General features: G+C 43.0%; 1 protein-coding gene across 5 annotated transcripts in view; it reads right to left on the bottom strand.

The window, feature by feature from the left end:
• The window catches only part of plxna1b (plexin A1b), a 117,120-nt gene extending 92,148 nt beyond the window's left edge, over positions 1–24,972 (bottom strand). For 4 of the 5 annotated variants that reach the window (XM_049734845.1, XM_049734849.1, XM_049734848.1 and 1 more), the window contains exons 1-2: positions 24,812–24,972; positions 302–1,713 (exon numbers count right to left, since the gene is read on the bottom strand). In XM_049734845.1, the coding sequence (XP_049590802.1) occupies positions 302–1,483 (1,182 nt within the window). In that variant the 5' untranslated portion in view covers positions 1,484–1,713; positions 24,812–24,972. Of the gene's footprint in view, positions 1–301; positions 1,714–20,166; positions 20,266–24,811 lie in introns of all 5 variants that reach the window. The other variant, XM_049734847.1, reaches the window with a different exon arrangement.
• Positions 24,973–27,752: the final 2,780 nt, after the last annotated feature.

Genomic DNA, 27,752 nt, shown 5'->3' with positions numbered 1-27,752 from the left:
AATGATCCATAGTCTTTTTGATTCATGATTCATAGTCTTCAGCGGGCCACTTATGATTGATTTCATGACACAATGCTTCGAGTCAGTTTAAATTTAGGAATTTGGTCCATATATAAGGCGCACCGGACTATAAGGCGCGCTTTTGAGAAAATTTTAGGTTTGTTGGTGGGCCTTGTAGTCCGAAAAATACAGTAGACGAATGAGAACGAGTACCTTGAAGCTTAATTATTGACGATACAGTAACCAAACATTTTTGTCTGCTGAAAACTGCCCCAAAAGTGAAAAGTCAAAACACACTTACCGAGTTGATGCACGCCAGTTCCTTGTTGAGAAGCCATGGTAAGGAAAGCTTGCCATCTCCCTTGTAACAAGACTGGATCCTTTCCTTGATTTTCTCCTTTATTCTCCTCAGCGTGAACAGGCACAACGCTGATTCTTTGGGTGGTTTGGCACGATTCTTCTGACCCTGAGAGAAGACCGTGAAGAGGATGTCTTCGTTCTCAGAGATACCCAGAGAATTTGCCAGTTGACGGCCTGGTCGGGCCAAGTAGGCATCTTGAACCAGGCGGTACTCGACGCCGTCTTTAGTACAACCAATGGGGAACTCGACGTAGGAGTAAAATTTGGGGTCGTCAACACACAGACGTACGATTTTGGAGGTGAAGAACTGCTCGCCGCTGGCGTCGGGAGAAGTGAGCTGAGTATCCAGCTGCATTGTAAGATAATACACAAACTGTTCACTGCTGAAGCTGTATACATAGTAGATGTCAAAAGCGGGGAACTTGGACAAAGTATCGGATGGAATCTTCAGCTGAGAGGAAACAAATTCATCTTGGTAGACAAAGCTAAACATGTCCGCGTTTTCTTCGTTCTCCATCAACTTCCGGCTAGAGAGGGTTGGGAAGTATTCGGACTTGCCATCGATGGGGGTTCCAATGAAGAGTTTGCTCGTTGAACTATGAGGGGAGCTTATAATGACTCCTGACATGGTCCCTGACTCAGCCACACTGGACAGGTAGTGTTCCTTGCGATGGTGAGGCTCACCCAGTTTGAAAAGGTCATCCAGACGTAGAAATTGGCAGATTCCCTGCGAAGTGCTACCGCAGGCAATGAGGCGATTCTGGGGGTAGTCAATGAGTAGAAGCTTGTTCACGTTGGGTGTCTGAGCCAAGTCATGAGGGCACGACTGGACACTGGGCGGAGGGTAGCACTTTTCGTTGTCCACCACCGGTCCAGTCATGTGGCTACGCAGCTTGGTTAGATTGCTGGACAACTTGAAAATCCAGTTGATAGCTCCCACGTAGACTTCTCCGGTTTTGTTGTGAATGGCCAAATGCGTAAGCCCCCACTCTGCAGGTGCAAATCGTTTGAAAGCTGGCGGCTGGCCTCCGCAGAAGGATGAAGTCATGAGAAGTAAAAACCCAAACACAGGAAACAAGTTCCCGAGAGCAGGGGAAACTGTTGCTCGAGCTTGTGAGCACATGTTTGGTTTGTCCCGAGGAGAGGCTTGGGGGGAGGGGAAGGAGAAAGAGAGGAGGAGGAGGAGTGCAAACTTGACTTCCAAGTCAGGATTTGGAGTCTTTCAGGTCTACTGTCAAGAGAAGTATGTAAAGATGAAGTGGGGAACAAACACTTCTATTGATCCACTGCCCTGTTCGCGGCGTCACACGCCATCATCAGGAACATCATCCACAGAGGAACGCTGTGTGAGCCCTGCAAGACAGAGAGAAAAACACCGTTAGTGACTGAGGAACATTTCCCATTGATTATGCATCAAGCATAGAGGGACCTTAAAGGCTCACAAATTAAACAGACAAAATGAGGCGGGTGGGAAAGAAAAAAAAAAGCTGACATTTGCCACCTTGATGAATTAATGATATCAAATCAAGTCTGGAAGGCAAATGTGTGTTGGCATTTAATTATGAGGGAAGATAGCAGGGGAGGCATAAGCCAATTATTGAAGCCATAAGACTTTCTGGAAGAAGTAACGTACATAACATTCCAATCTGTAATATCATAACTTCAATCAGAGGAGGCAAATGTTTGATCACATGCCACTGCGCATTGTTACATTACAGCAATAGTCACCTTGTAACTATGAAATTTAGAGTTGGTATTATGTGTGCGCGACTATTTTGACAAACCAATTCTTCTGCCACCAAGCAGAGATCTACTGTAAATGCTGATTATGCTAAATTGAACACTTCAGTCCCAGGGAAGCCATGATTCACGACTACCTTGACAATCAAAGTGTCGACACAAACAGTGTTTTATGACCACTTCAAATCGGAAAAGACGAGAATCATTATGGAGTCCGGGAAGGTAAGATGAGGGGGGAGGCAAAAGCCGTAACATAGGGGATAATCAAATGGAGTCCCAGGTTTCTGCCTCCTGCTCCAAGGGTGGTGGCGGGAGCAAGGCTATCTGACTAGCATCAATCAATCAGGGAGAAGGTCAAGTTGTCAGCTAACCAAGCTCAGAGGACTGAACGCGTGTTGTCAAATCTACATTTGTTGTCCTACGTGGATCGAGAGCAAACCACCTGGTCTTTACAAGCTTCGGGGAATTTTCTTTCGACTTATATTACGAAGATATTAGAGCGTTGTGTTGTTTAAATGAAAAAAGAGACTTCAATCATTCTACTCATATAATGAGAAAAGATGGTAAAGATTTTCACTTTGATCAAACTGTCCAAAATGATGTGATGGCAAACTAAATGACTAATAATGGCGGCGTTTTCCACATAGTTGCGTTTTCTCACAGCTGGTGTGGCATCAATTCGTACTTAATGCAGCGGAACTGGATGGAAAGGCGTCTGCCACGGTCGTCAACGTAAGTAGATAATGCATATAAAATATAATACAATTCAATATAATAAAACATTTTGTAAATGTGAGTATGTAAAATAATATCAAGTTATTACTTAAAGCTAATAATAATAATTGATTTCATTTGTTGTGGTTGATCCCCACAATAAATTATGAGTGCATCTCACATAACACAAGAAAGACAAGAACAACTATAAAGACGCTAAAAGGTGGAGCAGGTGATGCTCAAAAAGACAGAGGGAAAAAAAAGAGTGGGTGATTTATTGGTGAGGGCCAGCCAGAGCCAAACAAAAGACAACTCCTGCATTTTAATTAGCGCTCCACATGCACTTGAGAAGGAGACCAAGGATGAGGCACTTGAACACAACACTTGATGTACTAGTTACCAAATATTCAATGGCCGGGGCCCATATTGTCTCTTGGACACAAACTGCCACATTATTAAAACGAACAAGCTCCAAAAAAAAGGTCTCTCAAGTGTTGGCAGATGGACAGTTTAAAATTAAGACTAGAAGCAGAACAAAGAATGAGTGAATATGGAGGAGACCAAATTAAAATAAATCAATAAAACCGTTTTGCAATGACTGGCTTTGCAAGTAAGCACTCTGGCTGACTGTGAGCCACATCCGGCACCGTGCAGGGAACATGTCGATCATCCCAAGGCAGGAGTGACACTTTGGAATGTGCAGCCACCGTGTCAAAGGAAAAGAAGATGTTATCACATCAGGGAAAAGCATTACAGTGAACTGGCAGTAAGGGGTCAACTTGATTGGATTTGAGATCCGGATGCTCTTTGCATTGACGGAGAACCTCCGTACGTCAAAACACACTTGGAGTACTAATGGGGGATGCAAAGTGAGGTGAGGAAAGGCGGGAAAAGCTCGAAGGGTCATTGCCTTAACCCGAGATAAATTTGTTTTGCTTGACGGTAGTGGGAATCCCGAAAGGAGGTGATGGTGGCGTTTCAGGTCAAGTGATGAGGTTCCAGAGTCTCTTGAGAGTAGAGGTGGGCGAGGGGGAGGGGGAGTCATCACTCCCTCTTTCCAGTTTCCTCAAACCTGTCCGCTCCGATAATGGTCATTGCTCACCCCGGTGCAGTGCTGATTTATTGCCAGTGGCATATCAATTACAGCATTCACAACTGGAGGGGAGAAAGAGGAGGAGAAGGTTGCGCTGGAGGGAAGATGATGAGGAGGAGGAGGAGGAGGAAGAAATGGAAGGGTGCTCAGACAAATTCTCTGCCCCTTGCACCGTATCACAGCATGTGGATCACGTCGAGTACAGGAGAACATTAAGTGCCAAAGATTAAGTAAGTAGACTAAAATAGGAGTGGAATGACCCAGAAATAGGGATTCGGCCAAGTTGGGCTTTTACAGACTTTGCCTTATCTACACTCAATTTAAAAATGAGCTAGTTCCAAAGTTTGGGGTATTGGCATACAATCACCTACACTGTACACAGGCTAAATTATATGATGTTAATTTATTACAACAAAAATTAGCACATACTAAAATAGACCACAGCTTCTTACAGTAAATGTATTTATCAAAAAATGTGCACTATTGGTTAAATAAATAAAGAAATGTCTTATAATGAATGCAAATTCCAAACACACTCACTCACATATCTCGTGGGCAAGTCAATTATGCATCCCTGCCATAGCATATTTGGAGAGGCGACTGCAAAAAGTACGACTTAAAAGACACGCATTGATTGGACACACTCCAACCCATGCACGCCCTCGGCACATGAGGTGTTTGTGTTTGTGTGTGTCATGCGTGTGTGTGTTTGTGCGCACACCCCAAAGCGTAAGCTTGCGCCCTGTATAGATACCATTCATGAATGAGTGCACGTTAAATACACACATGGCTCAACCAAAAACAGTTCTCGCTTTTAATCTACTCCCCACCTCTTCATTTAGCAACCAACACACTCCAGGGACTGGAGGTTTACCCAAGAGAAGAGAGAGAGAAGGGTAAAGGATAGACGAGCAAGAGAAGACTACAGGAAGCAAGGACGGAGGTGGCCTGATGGGGGTTGCATGCTTAGAGAGGAGGTGAGATAGTAGGGGGGCCAAGTCCTGAAGCCATAATCCTCTCTCAGGGTCTGCCTAATCTAGCAATCACTATCTGCATATGGAAAGAATGGATTACCATCCCCCAAGATACTGTCGAGTGGATGACAGAGGGAGAGCAATCCCTAGACAGACAAACAATCGCATAAGAAAAAAAAATCAACACGAGTTGTTTTATTCTTTACCTTGAACAAGTCTCATTCAAATCCGAGCCAACATTTGAGAAATTTGCATTTGTATTTGGAACATATGGCCGATAAAGAAGTCAGTTTCAAAGAAAGAGAGCCAGGAGATGGTGAGGATTGTAAGAGAGTTCGCACGCAATAAACTAATATCTGAAAACAGCGACAGAGCCATTACCCTGACGGCATGGGATTATCAGAAAATGTCTACATAATTGCAAAGGATCACTGGACTACGATCAGGAATCATCCAAGCCCATCTGTCAGTGTGCAATTTTGCCATTTGATCCTAGACCAACAACTACATCATGTGTATTAATAACTGCAAAAGTGTTTCTTAAGAGTGTGTCGCTCCAATACAATAAAGCGCCAAAAGGTTGAACACCATCTGGTCAACACCGGATTTATAAAATCTGCCCAAAAAAATATTTGTATAGAAAATCATAGAAATTGAACTCCTTCATTCCTGTTTTAAGAAACATTTAAAGCCCCATGAAATAGAGTTTAAAAATAAATTATATCAATGTATGTATCAATACATCTTTATCGATGTTGATAGAACAAAATAACATTTACAGCTCCGCTGACCTGAAAAAAAGTTAGCGGCTACTAGTATCCAAACCGTCCTGTTATCTAACTAACCCTCGCAGAGAGGTAGCTGAAACTTCTTGAGTGCATGTGACAATTGCCAGCTGCCAGCAAAAGACCACAGTCCGACTGCGGGCACGACATCATATAAATTCCTCTTGCTCTCATTCCCTGACACTCCAGTTTCTACTCTGACGTAGCCAGTGAAATGCCTGAACAGGCTACTTTACATATAATGAGAGAAAATAGTAGATTTATTGGCAGTTGGAAATGTGTCTGAACAGAGCACAGTTGTCCTTGCCACCAGCGTGTGCAAAATATAGGACAAAGAGAGCCACACACACACATTTAACACACTCATGTCAGCTCTGTTAGTCTGACCGCTGACCTCAAATCAGCCCCGAACAAGAATGCAGAGGGAATGTGTTGCAGCCACACCTCAATGAGGAATTTATCACCTCCAATATTCCGCGGCATAATATGAAAAGCGAAAGATAAATTGTGACAAGTATATCCATGCATGGAACTTTTTCCATATTTCACATTCATTTTGACAGCATGCAAAACCGTGCCGGTGTTTCTCAATTTTTTGTTTGGATAGTCCGTGCCAGATTTGGCTGGTGAAGACAGAGTCGAGTATCTCCGAGGCATAGAGCTGTTGTGGTTACAATAACACATGGCAAGCAGACAGATTGTTTTCATCTGCATCTTTATATGGACTTCCATCCCCTGTGGATCTCGCTTCATTGAATTATCTTATCCTCATATATCCTCTTTCAGTGGTGCCAGTCACACATTTCGCCAATTTTCTCCTCCTGTTAAGACTCACAGTCCTAAAGAGACCTAATATTTCCTTATAGGTACATAAAATGGACTGAAATATTAGGACATTTAATCAATCAGGAATTGGTCTTGAGCCCATAGTTGGCTTTTTTGAACAATACCGCGACATAGTGTGTAGTGGTAGGTCGATGAAACGATAAGTTAGCTTCGGGGTGTTGGAATCAATCATATCGTCGAAGCGGTGGCATCATGCGGCAATGAACGATTGGGAATCAATGCCGTGGCAGATAATAATCGATCATAATGATTTGTTAATTTTCAGCGCGCTAGATAAATATTCTTATGGTCTGTCCTGACTGTGCCAGTTGTCAATGATAGTTTTATTCAGATGATTATAGCTTTTGGTCTCATGGAACTGACATCATTCATCACATAAGTGACGGGACAAAATGATGGGTGGAAGTTGCCAGCGAACAGCTAAGGATGCTACATACTTTAAAAGCGGATGTTTGGACGCATTATGGATTTTACCAACAGGCGGGGGATATGTCGGGAACACAACCTACTCGAGCTGTGGGAGGCTCTATAATGAAAGATTCTCAACTGAACATCCATGAAGAACACTGGAGACGCGACAAGATTCTGTCGTGTGACCACTTTACATTAAAGGTGATACCTTCTCATTACAACGAAACCACAGCTCGGGAAAAAACGTCACCACCGCAAGTACAACTGGGCGAGGCGAGTATTTCTGGTATGATTTGTGAGGCCAATCCAAATAATTTATGTTAAGGTTTGATGTCATTCAGTTTAATTTGTTTGAGATAAAATAGAAGCTTATAGTAAATCGGATTGTTTGGATTCATTGATGAAAGCAAAACCAGTAAAATCGTGACATCAAATTGAGTCGGTGACATCACAGTATGAATCGAATTGAATCGAATCCTGAGTGAAGAGTCACACATAGTTTAAAGTCAATGCGGTGGTCTTATGAACCACGAACATATGACCCACAAGAGCATTTGATTGTATCCACCATGCAAATGTAAAACCAACAACAAAAAATAATCTTATGAGATGGGAGAATAAACATTTGTTTTTTGTTCAAATTTTTTTTAGAATTCAGGTATTATTCTTGGACACAATACAGTTGTAAAAAAATCATTCCCAACTATTGCAATGCGAAAAAAAGAATGATGTGGAAATTGTTTCAACCACCGTTTGTGCCAATTCTACACCCGTATAAAGCCGGCCCACGTTTTAGTCGCCACACAAAACGATAAAAGCAGCGTCAGATTAGCGGTTTACGCTGTAATCTCTCTCGACTGGGTCTTTCTTTCTGTGTCATAAATCCTCCGTCTGTGTGAATGTGTGCGTCTGTGTCAGTGTGTGAAGAAGGTGGCGAGAATGTAGGTCAAGGCCGGAGCAAGCCTGATTCAATTTAAATAGTAGTAGCACAGACAAAAGTTCAGCTAAAAGAACCAGATGAACCGGTACCGATGACAAATCATGACAAACTTTCTCAATGTAAACAAACCCACATGATTTGGAGAAATATTTTTTTGTCTCAATAAAAATCTCAATAAACTCGTGCAATTATCTGGACTGTCAAGAGTTGTGTTTTTTCCCAATCCAGTTAAACATCTTCAATTTGAGCAACCCTAAGATATTACCGATACATGGTACAGTTTTGTCAAAAAAAAAACACAACAGTGTGGAAACTGCATGCAAATACACCCCTGTCATGTGTGAACGGTTGCTTCGTTTCAAACAAGACAGCCGATTACTTAAATCAACATTGAAGAATGTTAGCCACAATTAAGGTCAACCACAAAGCCCTTCGTTTCTAAAAGCTATTCATAGCTCCCACAATGTCATTGTCTGAGCTTCCCAAGCTGGTTGGATAGGTGTTAAAGGGCGGAAAATGCCTGGTGGCAGGTTTAGTTAGTGAACATTACGATGCATATAAAGATTTTAATTAAGCGTAAATAAAGATGCGACTATGGGACAAATCTATTATCACACAACTATGCAAAAAATTGCTGTGTGATTTTAGCCTGGAGCTAAAGAAAAGCACATTCTTTGGTAATACTGCTTGTCAGGGTAAACTTTTTGAACCATTGTCAATGAGCTAGCAGGTATAAATGGGTCCTTTCAAAGAGAAAGGCATTAAGAAAATCCTTCCATGCTGATATTTTAATGATCCTATAAATATCGTCTCTCCTTGTCAGATTGAGTGTGAGACTTGAGCCAAAAATCATCTGTAGCGGTTGCACGGTCAACTTGCTCTTGGACCACACTGAAGTTGAAACTCAAAGCTTTTTTTACGGTGTAGCTTGCCATTAGCTGACCTACACATTCCACAAAAGGATTATGTCCATGTCTTGCTCTGGCTCATAGCTTCTCATTTGCAGTCGCAAGTGATATGTCTGTTTTCATTAAGCATATTCAAAGAGACAGAAACCATACCACGTTACAACTAATTTCCTCTAGCTGAATAACGGAATCCTTCATCGCTTTTTTTTTGTATTCATAAAAACGCTGCCTCATTGTAATGAAAAACCAGCAACGCAACTATAATCTGTATAGTTTATACAAAAAGCCTGGAAAACTTTGTTTTGTGTAAAAGCAGCACACGCTATATTTCCCGACTGATGTGCACAGTTTAAAATCCATCCATAGTGTATATCCGTTTGTTATTGCTTATCGTTTTCAGGGTCATGGGGAAGCTGGGGCCTCTCACAGCTGACTGTGTGAAAGGCAGACGACACTCAGCATTGATCGCCAGCCAATCACAGGGCATATATGGACTGACAACCGTTCACACTTGCATCCACGCTGACGGTCACTGAGTGGAAGTCCATTCCACACTATTGGAATGAAAAGTCAACTGTGAGAGAAAGTACACTTGACCTAGTTCAAAACTACCATATTTTCTGGACTATAAGGCGCACCTAAAAACCTACAATTTTCTCAAAAGCCGACAGTGCACCTTATAGTCCGGTGCGCCTTATATATGGACCAAATTCCTAAATTTAAACTGGCCCGAAGCATTGTGTCATGAAATCAATCATAAGTGGCCCGCTGAAGACTATGAATCATGAATCAAAAAGACTATGGATCATTATTTTGTGATTATAAAGTAATTTGTTGCATCTGAAGTTGAAATCAAAAAAGAGAAAATGGAGAATGATTTGATTTGGATTAAAAATCTGACATGATGCATTAATGGTGTGCCTTATAGTCCGGTGCGCCTTATATAAGGACCAAGTTTTAAAAAGGGCCATTCATTGAAGGTGCGCCTTATAGTCCGGTGCGCCTTATAGTCCAGAAAATACGGTATGTTAGTGCATTTATCAATGAGATCGAGATTCACAAATACAATTGCATGTTTCAAAAAAAAGTAAAATAGCAAGGAGACAAGAGGGAAAAGGGATGCAAATTAAAGGCAAAATAATGGAAAATGAAAGCGGGGGAAAGATGAGAAGAGTCAAACGATACCTTTTCAGATAGCCAGCCAGGCAGAACGGGACGGAATGAAGAGAGATAAGAACAGAACAGTCTGTGCATGTTTAGCTTTTCCCTCTACAGCAAATAGGAAATTGAGTGCCTGTCACATAGCTCGACCACTTGAGACTACTTGAAGAAGTACGCATTTGTCCATAATGTGGACGCTTCTTAGCTTGTCAGTCAAAAAAGTCTCGATTATAAAGTCATTGACAGGAGTAATTTTCTAAATGGATGGCGCAAATTAGAACACTGTCAAGTCACTTAGCACGTTTGTGTGAAGAGGAACGATGGCAACCTTTTGAGATGTGCCTGCCTGTTCTTGGAGCAAATCCCAAAAGGAAGGGAGCGGGACTACTGGTCAGTCCAGAAAGACGAGTAACATCATCGCCATTGTGAGTCTCGTAAAGGGCGGGGGAAGCCGGATTTGAACACAAACGGACCCTATAGGTAAATTTTGATTGATTTATTTAACTTGTGGGGGAAAAACAAGCCAATCTGAGTCAAACAAAACTGTGTCCATAGATCTTGTCACTATCTTCCTGCCAGTGGAAACTCAGAGGTCCTACTTTGTATGGGACCACATTGTGCAGGTGGACTGAGAACGGAGACAAAACTAAAAACCATGTCAGTAGGAGTAATGTGAGCAGAGTCGAAGAGTGATAAGGAGAGATGGCTAGTAGCTAAGGAAGATGAGAGTGAGAGGGGGGAAAAAAAGAGGAGGAGAGGGAAATGACACTGAGCTGAGACCTACTACGGCTAAAAGCCACTAACGATAGCTTTTGGGTTAACCACAAACTAAAGTTGCACACAGGCAGTTCACTTTCTGATGACAGAACTGACTCAAAACAAAGAGAAATTTGATCTGCAATCCGAATATTGCTCTTGTGAAAATTGTGAAAACATATTAAATTTGGATTTCGGAGATTTCCGCTCAACAGTGATAATACGCCAATGTCATGCATGACTTTAGTAGGACATTTTATTTGTAAACTTGGCAAAGAAAATAATCGGCTATACAAAGAGTGAATTAAACAAACAAAACCCAAAAATGTCATTGATACAAATGAGCATTGACCTCGTATTTCACAGCCACTGCTTGGTAATGGGATTGAATGCTAAACCGGTCTCCATTGCAGCAGTGCAATCCACTTTCCTCTGCGGGTCATCTGACCCTTCCCTTGATGTTTTGCACAATGGCTTCCGTGGTCTGATCTGCCTTGTTAAAACATCATGTGATTTGTCAAGGGGGGGTAAGCGTGCTCACCCAAAAGGCAACATTAGCATCTTTAAAGCAAACCAACCTGCGTGTGTAAATTGGAATCATCTTTCATTTTGTATTTTTTGAAGAGCAAAGTGTGAATTTAAGGGAAAGAAACTTATTGGCACGCTTGAAAATCAAGCTCCTCTTTAAGCAGATTTATTAGCGAGTGGGGAGGAGGGATAAGGAAATGAGAACCAGACTAAACGAGATCAAGAGATTATGCAGAGCAACCGCAACTGCTAAGTCCATCAAACACACAAACAAAAAAAACCTCTCGAAGCGGTTGTCATGGCTCCTGAAAGGTCTCATCCAGCAATTGTGACTTTGTGTGGCCTAAATGAAGCTTCATTGAAAGCTAATCTGGGTTACCGTGGTGCCATATTGCCGACAGTGTGCACGTGTGCGCATGCACTTTTGTTTCCGTTCGATCACGTCTGTTCTCCAGCTGCATGCGGTTCCAGACCCCGTGGCTGTGGCAGTCTGGCGGTAAAATTACTCAAGTCATGATTAGCAGATCAGTGGCTGTGGTGGTCTGCTGGCACAGTTAGTTAGGTTGCGTTTGGCAGAGCTCTGGCCGTGGTGATCTAATGGTCGTTATTCCAAAATCTGAGAGGGTGCCCTCTGGGGAAAATCCTATAGCGACAAGCACAAAATCAGCACTCCCCAAAACCTTGTATCATAAAACATGGGGTTGAGAAATGGGCCATAATATGTCTCCAGAAGTAGTTGAGGAAGAAAAATAGTTCCAGATGCACACATACGCACACACTCAAACCTTAATAAGAAAACAAAACCCAGACCCTAAACTGAAAGAAGTTTCTGTGGTTTTTACTCCATTTCATTTCATCAAGGTTACATGAAATAAATCATCTGGATCCCAGAGACACTTTTTGTAATTACACTACACATTTATTTAAAAAAATGTCTGGATCCAGATATATTGTGCAATCACTTGATGAAATTAAATTGAGTGAATTCAATACACAATTTTTTTTTCAATGAACGGAACTTGTTACAGACGTCACATTTTAGACCCTAACCCTAACCCTACAAACAACAGTCAGAAAATGCCCTTCGATTTACAATCGAAGGGGGGAAAAAAGTGGCCTCCACAAATGAAAGCTGGATCACGCTTTGACTGTCAACATTGACACTGGTATAGAGCGTAAACAAGCCTCCCATCACAAACACACACGGGGCTGGGTCTTTACCACAGTGGCGCCGGAGCACGGCCGGCGGGCGGCAGCAGCTACTAATTAAGAGTGCTTGGCTGAGTAGCTATAGTTAGCGCCGGTGCTACAGGGCTGAGGAGAATAGGGCAACATGTCTGACACTATGCCTGTATGTGCACATGTTACTGACAAGCCTGCAGCTACAGACCAGGCCCCCCCAGTTCAAGTCCTGCTGACTCAGCGTCAACACAGCCTTTCTGGCTGCAACACTGCTGTAACAGCAGGCAGCGGGAAGAGCAATTTGCTCTTTCTGTGTCTGTGTGACTTTCTTTTCTTCACCCATATTTGACATCCTCACTCTCCGCTTCCTCCCTCCCGCAGCACATAGTCAAGTGATTCAATAAGCTTTATTGGCAACTGACACAGACATGGGGATTAGAGTGGAGCTCAAAACAGGACATTCATTTGCTAAATGTTGCACAATAGATTAACACTCCCTTGCCAAATATACTTCAGAGCAATCTCCTTTCTCTCTTTTTCAAATAAGTCTTGGATAGTATATATACCTGGCGGACAACCTTGTTGGGTAACATTGGGAATTAACTGCTCCACTGGCCCAATGCACATAAACACGAGATAAAAATAGAACGGAAGCACGTCCTCATATATCTTCAGACTTAGGGACAATACTCGTCTACTTGAGGCAAGTGGTTAAAAATGATGAGCTGAGCTGGAAATCACACATTAGACATAAAGTCTACAGATTCATGAAGCACAAAGTCGAACATATCCTGGGATGAACGTCATGCCACTGACTCCACTTTTTTTTAGGTTTGGGGAAATGTTGTTAGTCATTGATAACTCTCAAAAATTTGCGATGAGAACCATACCGAAGAAATCAATGTAATTCCAAATATGTCCAATCCAAGATATTATGATTGCATGCATATGATGTTCGAAGTACTTCGTTTCAAGCGTTAACATTTTTGCATGAAAGTTTCTGTTGTCTAAACCGAAGAAAAAGAGAAGAAGGGTGCGGCATCATTTGTGTTTCAGCCAAAGTCCTTTTCCAGCAGCTACTCTTTACTTTATGCAGGCCTAAATTATGTTGTGATTACGAGACAATTTCTTACGCTGACCAAAAGAAACAAACTGAATACTCGTCTGGCTTTATTTTGGGGCGTTTTCGCGTTAGATGTATTTATTCATTTTAGTTTAGTAAAAGAAGCTAAGGTTTGTCCCACCCCACATTGAAATCACAGGTGAGTGTATCAAAATATATCAAACGTGCATTGTGACAGGTTAAGAGGCTTGGCCTGGGCCCCGCGTATTTAGCGTGCCAGCTAATCCCATTGTTGTTGTTGTCGCTGGGACCAAAGTGGCACACTTGATGTTAAACCCTTGCTCTTCACTCTGCCTCTTAACATCAGACACAACTGTCCAGATTTAAGTTCATACTATTGGAATTTATTGCACATTTTAAAAAGAGCAGATTGCTGCCAAGCGGCCAAATGTCACTATGGCAGAATGGCGCAATTTGATTGACAGCCTTTGTGGAGATTTATGCATTAATACAATGCCATCCACTTTGCCGTCATTTCCAGAACTGTCGTCTACGGTGATGCATTGCATACAAAACACAGTCGCTCGTTTTCATTTTCAGTCGAAACAGAGTGTGTCATTTTGTTTGTTTGTTCTTTTCTGTGTTCCCAAATGTTTACCTCGGCATAACAATGGACTAGCCTGGGAGAATCCGAACAATGAAAGCCTGATCCTTCCTTTGTGTGTTTGTTTCTTTTCTGGGCTGCTATAATTTTGACTGCAGTTTAAGAATCGTTTCATTCTTCAACTTCTTCAACATCATTGTGTACAAAATTAGATTCTATGTCTTCTCTGAGTGACTCACAGACTGACTTGCTAGGGAGCATCTACAATTAGTCTGGTCTTCCAGAATCAAGTCACAATAAATTGGTTCCAAACTACACCCTGGACTGGTCACTGATTGTGAGCGGTCACGACAACCGCAAGAAAACTAGATGTGTGAAGCTAAGTTTAACTTAAATTTACAACACCCAGTATTTCCCGGCGTTGTTGCATACAAACACTAACCAGGTCGAACTTTGTTTTGGTTCCATGATTAATGTTTGGCTATTTTCAAGGTAGTATGGTTGTTAGTTGACCATTGCAAAAACATTTTTAATATTTTTTTTATGTTGTAATCTGAAGAGAAAAAAAAAGAAAGAAAAGAGCTAAATTTGACCAAATAAATTCGCACATTTTAAAAGAGATAATATCAGAGAATTAAATGGGCTGGACGATTACCTTAATAGTAATATCAACACCTCATTGTTGCACTGTTATGATGTCTTATTCTGATATCTGGGCTTTTAGCCAACTAACTGTTGGGCCAACAGTTCCATCAGAGCAGATGCTAAAAGTGATCCGGCTACCAAAGCTACAATGCGCCTTAAATAGACTCGAGCTTAATTCCGATGACTGCAACAGGTCAGATTAGTTAATTTTTATCCTCTGCTTGACTGAAAGAAGATCAAACATTCTGACCATTATAAAAACCACAAAAGCGGCAAAGCGAGCAGCCATTGTATTTTACGCAATAATTGATTGTGCTCCAGAATGTCAGAGAGCAGCGAGTGATGATGCGTAAAAGCTGAGCAGCTTTTCGTTAGAAGTTCAACTGCCAGACAGAGGGAGCAGATGAGCGCGCCGTGCAACCATCCTCGTGCTGGCCCCGTGCCAGTCGTGCTCCAAAAGAGGAACGCGGAGAACTGGAGGGTGCTTTGAATGTGTTTGTGTGTGAGGAGGGGGGCATGCATTCCCCTGGCAGGATCCCCGGGACACAGCGGAGGGCAGGGTTCAGCCACTGAAGGAGAAGCTGGCAGTCAATTAGCGGCTCGCATTTACACAACAAATGGATCGCCCACGTTTTTCCAACTCTCACACGAGTGCGTGCACACCACCACTCACGAGTGTATCCACTCAGTACTCATCAGCACACGCCAACGCAAGGTCAGGGAAATTTAGGGGGGGGCAGGTGGCACAGTAAGAGAGACAGAGCAAGAGGGCAGCTATCTCCTGGAGTGGTACTCCACTCATGCTAACTCGGCGGCTGTATCCGTCACGCAAAGACGGAAGATGCGTTCACTACTGCTGCAGAATATTGCAGCTGTTCAAAGTGATGTAATCTCAAACTCTTCTCTACTTTACAGCTCGTGAGCTAGTTTCACATTTTGATTAGGGAACTAATAATTAATAAGGATTCAAAATACTAAGAGCTGTTAATGTGAATGGGTTACAGGTTATCCATTCTACTCTAGACAAGGTTTGTCTATAGAGGTGTCAAAATTAATCGACAACAAAACGATTATCAAATTAATCGCATTAAACAATCAAGTAATTGTTTGGAGACATTATTTAACTAAAGATTGTCCGAGCTGCGGTGTGTTTAAAGTAGAGGTGAAGTCAATGACAAGCCATGTGATAAATCATGAGATGGATATTGGGGGGAGGTTGAAAGGGACTTAGAACTAAATCATAATCTCTGTCCATGCTAACCTCCCTTGCTCTTGCCAACCATCTGTCATTCTCTACTATTAACATACAGGTAAGAACGATCTTGTTTAAAGCCAGAATATGTAGATCGTAATTATCCGAGTGCATTTGTGTGGTTATGAGAAGAAACCTGATAAAAAATAAGACGAACGCCGATGACGTTAAACGTCGGATAAGCAGTCATTCGGTTCGCTACTTTGGGTGTCAATCTGTTGTCGACCCCCTCTGCCCGTCCATCTGTCTGTCTAAATATCAATCCATCGCAAAGCATTATTGGCGAAACAAAAGCGGTGGTAAGTGGATGAGAGGCGACCTGTGCCATACCGCAATCAAAAACCCAAACCGTGTCATTCTCCCTTTCCCTATTCCTCCAGCTGTGCTCTGAATAGGCCCTTAAATCACTCAGCCGGGCCCTTTGATTGGTTGACCTCTCTGCATGATTAAACAGCCATTTTCATCACATCCTCCACAGCAGAGTAACAGCGTGAGGTGGGAAGAGACAGGCCGGCTGATAAGGAGGTGAAGGAGCCAAGGAAAACGAGAACTCACCATTTGGTAAACAAGTTACGTGAAGCACAAGAATTGTGTTGATACAACAATGAGCCCGCAATAAATCATTTCTAACTAAAACCTTATTGGATGAAGCTTGTTTTCAGCCACTTGGTATTATATGATTTTTCTTTCTTGTAAAAGCTCCAAATGTGTACTGATATTTGGAATTCTGGAAATGTTCATGACTGCGGTTCATACTGGAGAAAAATCAATCGAGCTGCTGCCACCAGCAGAGATCACAATGGGTATTGTGTTCTTGTGGGAATGTGCAGCGTTAACCCATGGATGAGTGACCACATTTAGGAAAAAAAAAAAAAAAGGCATTCCATTGACACGTGTCATCTAGTGGTAAAAATTAAGCTTTTAAATTACATTTAATTATTGAAATCTTGAATTTGAGGTCTGGAACATTATATACCTCCTGTTCTGTGAATTTCTGGTCTGATAAAATGTTAACCCTCCAAATCAAACAAATAAAGCATCAGTTCCAACTTTGACTCCGCTTCTAATTTGTTTGCCATCCCTCTTTTTCTTCTACTTCCCCCACCCTACCTTCCTCACAAGCGCGTTTCGTCACAATATTATTATTGGCTTGTTGCTCCGACTCTCCGAGTGTGCCGATGGTGCCAAGTTCCCTCCCCCACTCTTCTGTTGTCTGTTTTGCGCAGCTGTGCCTGGCCGAGGTGCATACTCCGTCGTCGTTTTGTTCACATTTCCCCATTCCCGCCCATCCGCAAATCTAAAAATGCTCCAGGCTTTTATGTCGATTCACCTACAGGCAAACTGGGAGATGTTCAAAGGTCCCTGTACTGCGGCCAAGTTTTGACTGATTTCCGAGGGCAGGATGAGGTGTGCCTCTTCGATATAAAAAGTCAGAGCGTGTTTCGTTTAGCATGGCTGTGGTGAGCAACATATTTAGTTTTGGAAGGACAAACTATGGCACAAAGCTTGGTGACATGTGACTTACTCGCAAACGGGTGTGTTCAAAACACAATACCGCTGTCTTGTCATGGCGCCAACAAACATTTAGTCTTGCCTGAGTTTTCAGTTGGGCAGCTGTCAAAGGGAAGTCAGCGAGTCACACCGCTGGCACACCATGTCACTTATTTATTTACGGAGCCAAGTGAGGTCACAGTGGGCGTTAGGAAAGGAGCCCGGGACACATTCCTTTGCATGGGATGGAAACCATGGAAAATATACATCTTAGTGATGCAAGGGGGGGGGGGGGAGTCCTGAGAGAAGGATGAACGGCGAGAAAGGAGGAAACTCCTCCCAGCCGCTACGCATCAGCACGTCACACTAGTCACAAGTTACACAGCCCATTTCATTTGGAATGCAGTGGCCCTCAGAGGGCAATGGCTGGCGCATTCCGCCGCCGTGCTCGCTGGCTGCTTTGTCACATGCTCATTCACCATCACCAAAGGACTTGGTGGCACAGATTTACAAATGCTGGGAAACATTTGACGATCCTTCGAACTGGTTTTAATGATAATGTTTATTGGCCTGAGGGACACAAATGACTCTTAGTCTGGAAAGCCAGGCCACAGCTGACAATCATAATAGGACATTAATGTGTGCCTCCTAGTAAGGCCCAACCCCCACGATACTATTCAGTGTCTCACCCGTGGCCGCCAATAAAACCTCTGTGGTTGAATTCCACCCTTAAACAAGGGATCAGTATAACCTTTGACCCCCTCTATCTCAACCCTCCTTATAGATCTATGGCATCTTTCTCCCACTGCTCTTTAGCTAAAAATCCATACCCCCACCCAATCCTAGCAGTCCACCATTGTCTGGCCTGGAGTACTTATTCCCAGAAGCCTCCTGCTCTGCGTGCCTCGCCTCGGCAGGGGGTCAGGGAAGGATAGCGGACTTAAAAGCCCCCCCGGGACTTGCACTGTTGTAGAATTGCGACAACCAAAGTCTGCCAAAAGAGACTTGAGCAGTCACCGGCGTTTGAAACAACATGGCGGGGGCGCTGTGTGGTTTTTCTTAACTAGCTTTAGAAGGAAGGAAAGGGAGGGGAATGTGTTTTATGGTCCAAACGTGCATGTTTCCACAGAGGCAGGAGAAAGGAATATTTCTGCTGCATGGCGTTGGATGGGAGGGGAAGGTGCATTGACCTGGTTGAAGAAGAATGGAAAGATTCTAACATTATTTTGGAAGGTCACTTATAGCCACGGAAATCCAAAAGTTGGTTGACATCCAGTGCACAATAGAAGACCCGAATTGGCGGGCTACTCATCATTTCTCCCTCCTTAACCCTTTGAGAAGAGCACAAAAGAAGAAGCTGACAAAGAGGCTGTAGAAATAAATGAAGGAGGAGGATGTGTGGCCCATGTTGCACATGTTGCTTTGGTAACATCTGGGCAGTTATGGGCAACTGCATGTGTAATTTTAATGAATTGCAGTTGACTTTAACCACAACAAGACAACAACAACAACAACAACAACAACAACTGGTGTGTAATGTCGCTAACAGTGAGTTTCCCCTCACATCATCCTTACTACCGTTGCCTTCACGGGCTCTCCGGAGCATGGGAAACTTCAGAACTTGTGAACTATGCGCAAGGGTTGACCCAAAATGTGTGCTCACTTAAGACTACAAAAGAGAGAAAAAATGTGGTTTTCTGTATTACTATCATTAGACCGACTAGTTGAGCAGCCGCCTGCCGCAAGAGTTAACAACGCTGCGTAAAATTAGTGGTTTTAAATGAATTAACACAGAACAAATTGACTCTCCGTCACAGTTGAGTAATCGATGGAATAACTCATAGGATAATCGATTCTAAAAAGAGTAAACCAACTAGCAACTAAGATAATGCAACAAAAGGTTTCAAGAATGGTCTTTTGTAGATCGGCTAATCAATTCTAAATAGAGTAAAACCAACTAGCATTTAAGATAAAGCATCAAAAGGGTTTAAGAAGACAGTATTTATATTCTTAAATCCTTTTGTGAAACAAGACAATATTTGATGGCTAGTTTCTGATAAAAGTCCTATTAAGAGGTGCAGATATATATGTAGGTTAGCTTTTCACAGTGAAGCCGTTTGTTTTAAGCCCCGCCTCCTATAAGTCTTATGTAGAGTAAAGCGTGCACGAGGTAGCTGAATAATTGAACATTTCCTCTGGTAAACACCACAGAAACCAGCCGCTTGAGTGTGCAACAAGGAAAGGTGATGATATTTGAAAGAAATGGAGCGGAAAGCCGCAGAGACAGAGAAAAGGCTAGAAAAAATCATAAGTGAGCAATTATGAGTTGCTCCTTGTGATTAACATTAATCACAAGGATAAATAGCTGTCCACCTGATTCCCTTTTCATCTCCTCTACTGTGATAGTTGCCTTACGTTACACACACAAGTCCCGGTGTACTTTCGGATAGCATCCCGTATCGTTTCCTCCTGCGAGCACACCGACGACGTGCTGCTTATCTCAATGCAAATACATGCACACATTGCACAGATTGCGCTGTCTCCTCTTCCTCTCTCGCTCTTTCGCTCTCTCTCCCGCACGCACGCTCGCATGGTGATTCTCATTAACAAGCCAAACATGCCTAAAGAGGCAGACAGACTCTAGTGAGCATAGTAAATAACCGGCAGGCTCCCTCCACTGAACATTCAGAATATCTTAGCATCAGAAACGCACACTTTCCGCGAATGAGCTTGACAGGTGGGTCCAGACATCCATTCAGAAGAAAAGGTTTTCTCCAGACCAGCAGATTTTGGTGTGTTTGGAAAGGACCACCTGAAAAGGCAGAACATAGCCTGATTACGCCTTCTATGTATTATTTTTAACATCAAAAGTAAAAAACGAAACACTGTGCTATCCGTGGGAGCTCAACATGAGAAATAAAACCGTTAACGTAATCAAAACCACACAAATGACCAAGCACGGCGTTTGTTATTGGAAGAACTTGTGACTTGACGATCGATGGGAAGGTCCCACCCGAGCCGTGGAGAAAATGAAATAAGGGAAGACGTTTTGATGTGACTCGCAAGCAGGGGGGGGACCAAAGCGGCCAGCCTGACTCAGAGTTTGGCGAGATGGACAGAATGCTGACGAGGGCGTTAGCATGCAAGCGAGGGAGCCTCGCGCAGTCAAGCTGCGCCCGCAAGCTGCAGGAGGCGCTGGGATTTGGACTTGAGGCCAGCGGGTCACAAAAGGAAACAGAGTCAATACTGACTCTTTGCACCTTCAGGCACAATTGTCACTTGGACTGTGACTAAATCTCGGTGTTGACATGTCAAAGGATGAGATAGCTAACAGACCCTCGAAGAGCAGGCCTCTGTTTTGAATTAGAATCCACTAAACAAAAACACACTGATGTCTTGAGATATGAGTTTAACTCAATCCGTGACCATAATCGTAATCGGCATCGAAAAGAGCACACCTTAAAAAATCGAATAAAATGGGAAGCCAAAAAATCTGTCTATCAGGCTTAATAGATGTTGCATCCTTATCCTGCTTCACGGTACAAACTTAATTTCCACCAAACAACCATTTTCAACATGGAAATTCGGTTCCCAACAGGCCAACGCAGATTTGAGTGGGGCTGGATGCTATTTTCAATTTGCAGCCAGATTAGCAGGCACCTTTTTGATACTGTCAGCGGAGCAGAGAGAGATGTTTCTGTTCCAAATCATCTCGAGTTGAGGGACCTTTCTACTATCTGCTTCAAACAGCGTCCCCCTTAGCCGAGCAGCTGTCACTTTCAGCAGGCACCGCCGAGGACGGAAGCGAGGAAGGGGTCCTTTGAAGGAATGGTTAAAAGTGGCTGATAAAAATAAACTGGGAGAGGAGAGAAAATTAATTATACATAACAGACAGTTCACTTGGCTGAGCAAGACCGAGTCTGAGACAGGAGGGGGAAAAAAATAAAGCTGCCCTCCTCTGGTGCCGATATTCGAGCCGTGTCCTTATTATACTGACTGAACAAAGGATCTTTTGGAAAAAAGGTCACAGGATCAAATAATACTAACTGTTTTCGTTTCCAATTCTCCATACGGGAACTCCAACTGTGCACACGCTTTCATTCGGGCATTTTGTGAAGAACAAAATAAACCGCCGGGTTTAAGCCTTGAAAAATGTGTTGAAGGCTCGGGTAGCCTTTAAATTTGTTTCTGATTGGCACTGACGAGGGTTGATGCTGCGGGCCCACCTGTGTGTTCACACTGAGATATGATTTGGAATGTGCCAGTATTTCGCACTTGAGCGCCGCCCACTGACTCTCAAATCTCAATTCCAGCTCTTCATTTGGTCCAAATGGAGGTCATTCCTATTTGAACAGTCAGTCAAGACAGGCCCGCCAGGTATTGGCGAGTGAGTTTATTTCATATTAGGGGCTTGTCGACTGGAGCTGTGTTAGCACCAAGCGAGCTGTGTGTGTGCGTGTGTTTCTGGGTGTGTGTATGACAGGGCCTTTAGCTTTGCTGCTAGTCCCTCTTGGTGTGTTTTAATATTGCTGCTGCATGGATTCTTGCCTCAGGGTACCACACAACAACCCCACAGAGACTCAAGGAAAACACACCAACATGGGGACAAGGGGGGTGGGGGACATCGATGGTACACAAGGTCTGGGACAATACTGGGAGCTTAAATTTGAGGGATTTCGCAGTTATCAGTTTGAGGCCAGCACGTGAAGTAAGCAACAAGTTTTCAAGAGTGGCCAGTAGTTTTGCTGCAAATCTAAACTGGAATTGCAGCTGAATAGCGTTGCAATGTTAAAAGCCAAGAAAACATTTAACATTTTGAGTTAAACGTGTGTATGTATTCATTTATTTATTCATCATTTATATAAGTACATTTATTACCGATTATGGATTAACTTAATGATCTGAAGTTACCCACTGTCTAATTTACCTGGCAACAATCAAAAAGGAGATTTTTTTTTTTTTTTCCACGCTGAACACGAAATTGATCCAACGGCTGTGACGTGAGCAGAGATTTTATATTCAACTGAGCTGACCCTGACAGTGATTTATACCACTTGGGTATGAAATCAGCCTTCTCAAGGTTTCTCCGTGTAGCAAGACAAACAAGAGCATAGTTTCGTCTAGAAGTGCACCAGAAAACAGTGAAGGTGACATGGTGGACTTTTTAGACTATGAGGTGAACTAGTCAAAAAGGGAGGCTGCATGACTGCGTCTCCCATGCGCGAGTCGGGAAATCAGCGCGTAACTTGACAGAGTGGGAAGTGCAGAAACCAAAGGAGCGAGGGAGGGAGGGAGGGAGGGAGTGCGCAAAAAGAAGAAAAAAGGCGTGCGCGCGTCGGCGTGAAAGGAACTAGGCAGACGCTCCTGACAGGACGCACGGAGAGAAAAACACCAGCGTGAGGGGAAGAAGACTTGAAGAAATCCTGAGTGGAAGCGCGAGGTCGGAAGAAGAGCACGGGAAAGGCAACTGGATGAGAATGAGAATGCTTCAATTACGCACACTGGAAAAGAACGAGGAGACTTTTACAGGCTCATAACACACCCAAAACCCCGCAAGTGTGATCACTGTACATAATATTAGGCCTACATGAAAACAATTATTCACAGCAGAGCACGGCCCGAAAACATAAATTATTTCTTGTTTCACGCCGTCATTTCTCATCTAAGCACGGTTCCTCATCCATCAGCAATCTAATTGGACCTTAAATATCCTGCTCGCTGAATACTCCAAAGGAATGCATGGAGAGGGGAGGGGACGGGGGCGCGCAACCAAACAAAAGAAGAGCCAGGGGGTGCAAAGTGCACATGTCAGCAAGAATTCCAAAGTTTGGACATCACGGATTGAGTTTACGCGCCAGCAAAATTCATGACACTGCTGCTCTATTGTGGGAAGATATGTATCATAATTAGGCTAGATGAAGGCAACCCGCTTGTTATTTTCTGGCTGGGGTGCAGGAGTCATGTAAATGTCATGCAAGGTTGCTGATTTGGATTATGATTGTGGATAACGGCAGTGCATAATCAATGGAGGCAACCATGAGGGGTGGGGAATTTACCACCCGCAGGAGCACGTGATGCAATTGTTAAAACAAACAAAGATGATGATGACGAATTGATGATTTCATTGTTGGACATCTTTGGAGACGTGGACATCCACACTTATAAAGACTGTCATGTTTTGTATTGCCACCTGTTCGATTGAGTGCTCGGTGGCATCGGGCCAATAATCTACTCCTACATGACTGAACATGGCCACGATCGGGCCATGTCCCTTCTTAGTAACTTATAGTGAGGTGCATAAATCTTCACACCGGCATCACGATTACGCATTTCAAACGTTAAATTAGCCAAAACCCCGCAAATTGCATTGAAAGGCATCTTTGCGCGCTGCAGTGATTTCTGGCTACAGGTAAACCTCAAAAGAAAATGATACCCAAATTGAATTTTAATTAGGCTCAAAATAATTCAAAAATGTGTCTGCTTGCAAAATCCAATAATACCTTTATTGTTTGAATAGAAGAGGAATGAGGAGAACCTCCCGGAGCAATGAGTCTGAGCTGCCAAGCATTGCGCACTCGATCCACACACCCACAGACTCCGATCGCAGCCTTCTCAATTATTGTCGACAAACAAATCGTACAAATTGCATTAACGCCCCTTTTTAACGCCGCTCCAACACAATTGTAATCATTTCAAAGCTAATAAGGGGATTGATTTTGGGTGGGGGTAGGTGGGGTTGGGGGGGTTTAAGGGAACACCGGCACGTCCCTCAGGAGAAAACCAGTAATGGACTTCAACCCGTATTCAGGGGAGACTTGTGTTGCAACCGTAAATATTAAAGTAGTGAGTTTGGAGACAGATTTCGAGTGGCAAACCAAATATGTGGATGTGCAAACACCGGTGGTGGAATTTCGACAGCCAGCAAGGCGGCTAGCTGCTCGGTGTCAACAAACGTCACACCGGGTGCATTCTCGTTGTGCCATCGCAACATTTTGACAGGACACAAAAGTCAATCATATTCTCTACCTCTGACACTGGATCGCAACCCGAAGCTTTCGGAAGAAGTTTGCAAAGCTTCGCTGTCGGTTTTCCCAACTCCTGTCGAATAAGACTCTGCCTGTTGGACCTCATGTATATTTCCACGCCTGGTTCGGTCTGGCGCGCCCAGCATTTCAAACAGTACCCGATCGTGGAGAAGCACGCTGCGCCTTGCTGGTTTGGGGGATCCGAGCAAGTAACTGCGCCGAGCAGAGCTGCACAAGAGCCGAATAACCTCAATCCTGCAGCCGGTTTCGGTTACCAAAAAAAAAAAATTGCTCCCCTAACAATCCCTACGCGTGAGTTTCCACACCACTTACCGGTCAAGTGATCCGCGGCGAAGGAATCCTTGCCATGGTTTAAATTCCAAAACTTGGGGACATTTCCACTCTTGTCACGGGGGTGACTGGGGTTCTCTCTTCGGTGGCTCCCTGCGTGTGACTGGAGAGAGGAGGAATGCAGCTCCGGCTCCACGCGGAGTGGGAGTGGGGAGGATTGAGGGGAGGTGCAGGCGCTGCGCTCTGCTATGCTTCACTCAGTCCATAGAGGGCGCTCCTGGTTGACGTCTGTGGTTCATGCAAGGCACCCTTTTAACACGTCACATTTGAGCGAATTTCATTCTGTCATACACGTTTACTTATTCATTTCGGCTATTTTTAAATCTGTTTAATTTCTAGTTGATCTCCATTTTCCTGAATAATGTTGTCATTTGTACTGTAAATTATTTATTCACTGAGATGTGCTGGTATGAATATTTGCATGAATTTAACTATTAAGCATTCCAGAAGAGAGCGCTTGTCTATACAAAATTGTACATATATAATCTAAAAAGAGAGGGGAAAATGCAAAACTCAAACGTTGAGAAAAGAGTGTCCATAAGTGGCGTAGAAAACCAATGCCGGTTTTAAAGTTACATTTAAGAGGCCACCCTTGTTTAGTTTCCTCATCAGTTTTAATGCATAGTACAACTAAAGATCAAATTGAGAAATTTTCAAAATGTTATCTTGGTACATCTTGTGTCTCACCCTAACAAATCAAAGTCCAAAATGTATTTTAGAACTTTGACCAATACTAAAGTGACATGATATCATTGTGGTTGAAATTACCTTTTCGGATACTCCATTGACACTCAATATTCAGATTGCCTCAAGCCTGTCCCAGATAACTCCAGGTAAAAGGAAGGAAGCCTGGACTGTTCACCTGTCAATCACAAAGTGGAGAAGCATGTACTCATTTTACTTGGGAGTAAAAAGAAAACAGTGCAGGAAAAGAATCGGCCTATGAAGCCACATCAAAGCTGTTGTGTATACAGTAATAAAAATACAGCACATCCAACATACGTGTTTATTTTTGTCATTTCCTGCCATGTGCATTTTCTTCAAATGCTCAATCAATTTTGAAACTAAGAGCTGCTTCTTGGCTAATAATGTAAAAAAAATAATAATAATTGCTTAATTCATGTTAGCATGATGTTGTTATTAATAATCACTGACATTAACAAAATGATCACAATGATTTCTCACAATATTGAGGTAACATAAATACCAATACGCAACACTTTATTTCTATCAATCTCAAATGATCACTTCTATATCATTCCTTGAAAATGCCAACGTCCCATCATTGGTGAGCTACTTTTAGAACCGGCTACCCGTGTGGTCCTTGGGGGCCACCTGGCGCCCACGGGCATCATGTTGATGACCCATGACCTACATAATATCGGCTTGGCACACTTGATCGGGTGCCAGAAAAAACAACCCAGCTCGTAGTAATGTACTGAACTTTCTTTTGTCAGAAAAATGTGTCAATAATATTGAGTGGAGGCTCAGTTGAGCTACAGTGAGAGACAATATACTTTTGAGTCTCTCCTAATTAAATAAAGAGGCTCCGGAAGTGCCTGTCATGTTCCATCGGCCGGCGCGTTCACATCGCCTCATCTAAATTGAGCGACACTCTAGTAACAGATAATGAATACAAGTCTTAACGCAGACACCTTTTATATCCTCTTACCAGTATGCAACTTCAAGTCAGTGAAAGTGTCTTTGACAGCAGAATGTCAGTATCAATACGAGCCGATAATACGAACATGGACAAAGTGTTTTTTGAAGCACTTTGCAACGATGTTTCAGTAGTGAGCAAGCTTTAGGGGTAACTGAGTTATTCAAGCAGGCAGCTCAGGTTACTGATTGCACTCGGGAGAGCAGAGAGCACGCTCTGGTTCTGACAACAGCACCTGATCCAGTGTGTTGTGTACGCACCACAGGAGGGGGAGGGGGGGGGGGTATGATCGGTTACGAGAGACAGAAATGCGTGTGTGCATTATGCGACTGCGAGGGCAGCTGAATTTCAGTACTTTGCCAAAACGTTTCCCCTGAGTTTTTTCCCAACGCTCTGCTTTCAATTGGTTTCAAAGGCCTTGTGCGCTCTTAGAAATGGTTATTTTAGTCTTACTAATATAAAAATATTAGGCTCACTTACCACGTGAAAGGCCCCCAAGACAAAACTGTTCATGATCCCACACTGAAACATTAGCACATTGATTGACTCACGTTGATCGACTTACACTTCAGGCGTACAATAAATTCTCATGGGAATATTTTTTTTATGAATACAACACATTCGCAAATAAGAAACCTGCGTGCAAAAGCCGCTTCATTCTTTGTTGAGTGTGTTTGGTATACGTAAGGCAGCGCAACTTTTCAAGATGGCCAAATATAAACCACACAGCACCTTAAAGAGGCTTAAATAAAGCACCTTCATCTTTGCATACTTAACTCCATCCAAACTTGTTTTGCATATACAGTAGTGCTCACTACTTTTTTAATGAGCCAGATTAGTCTTTGCTGTCATGAGTCGACTAGACAGTGCACAGGCTGAGCAGCTTGGGCTGAAAGCACAGAGAATATTAAATCAAGTCACACATGCCAGTTTGCTGCTCGGCTGCTGTTTTGCTCTCTATTTTTTATTCATGCACAATTAATGGGCTTGTGTTTGGCAAGAAGAACAAATATTTCTGGACAACACACCAACTGACTAATCTATTCGTCCTTGAATGCACGCAGATTCTTGAAGCTAGATGAGAGATGGACATAATTATTTCACACAGTATGCATGAATAGTATATTCAGGTGTATACAGTATAGATCTTTCACACAGTAGGCTTGCATATTAATTGTGCATCCAAAACGCCAATTAAGGTGGAAATTCAGTTTGGAGCAGTGATGTGTAAAAAAGGGGGGGGGGGGGCACCAATGGGATAAA

The sequence above is a fragment of the Syngnathus scovelli genome, chromosome 11 (genome assembly GCF_024217435.2).
Source record: "Syngnathus scovelli strain Florida chromosome 11, RoL_Ssco_1.2, whole genome shotgun sequence".
Classification (NCBI taxonomy): Eukaryota; Metazoa; Chordata; class Actinopteri; order Syngnathiformes; family Syngnathidae; genus Syngnathus; species Syngnathus scovelli.
This window is presented reverse-complemented; position numbering and strand designations above follow the sequence as displayed.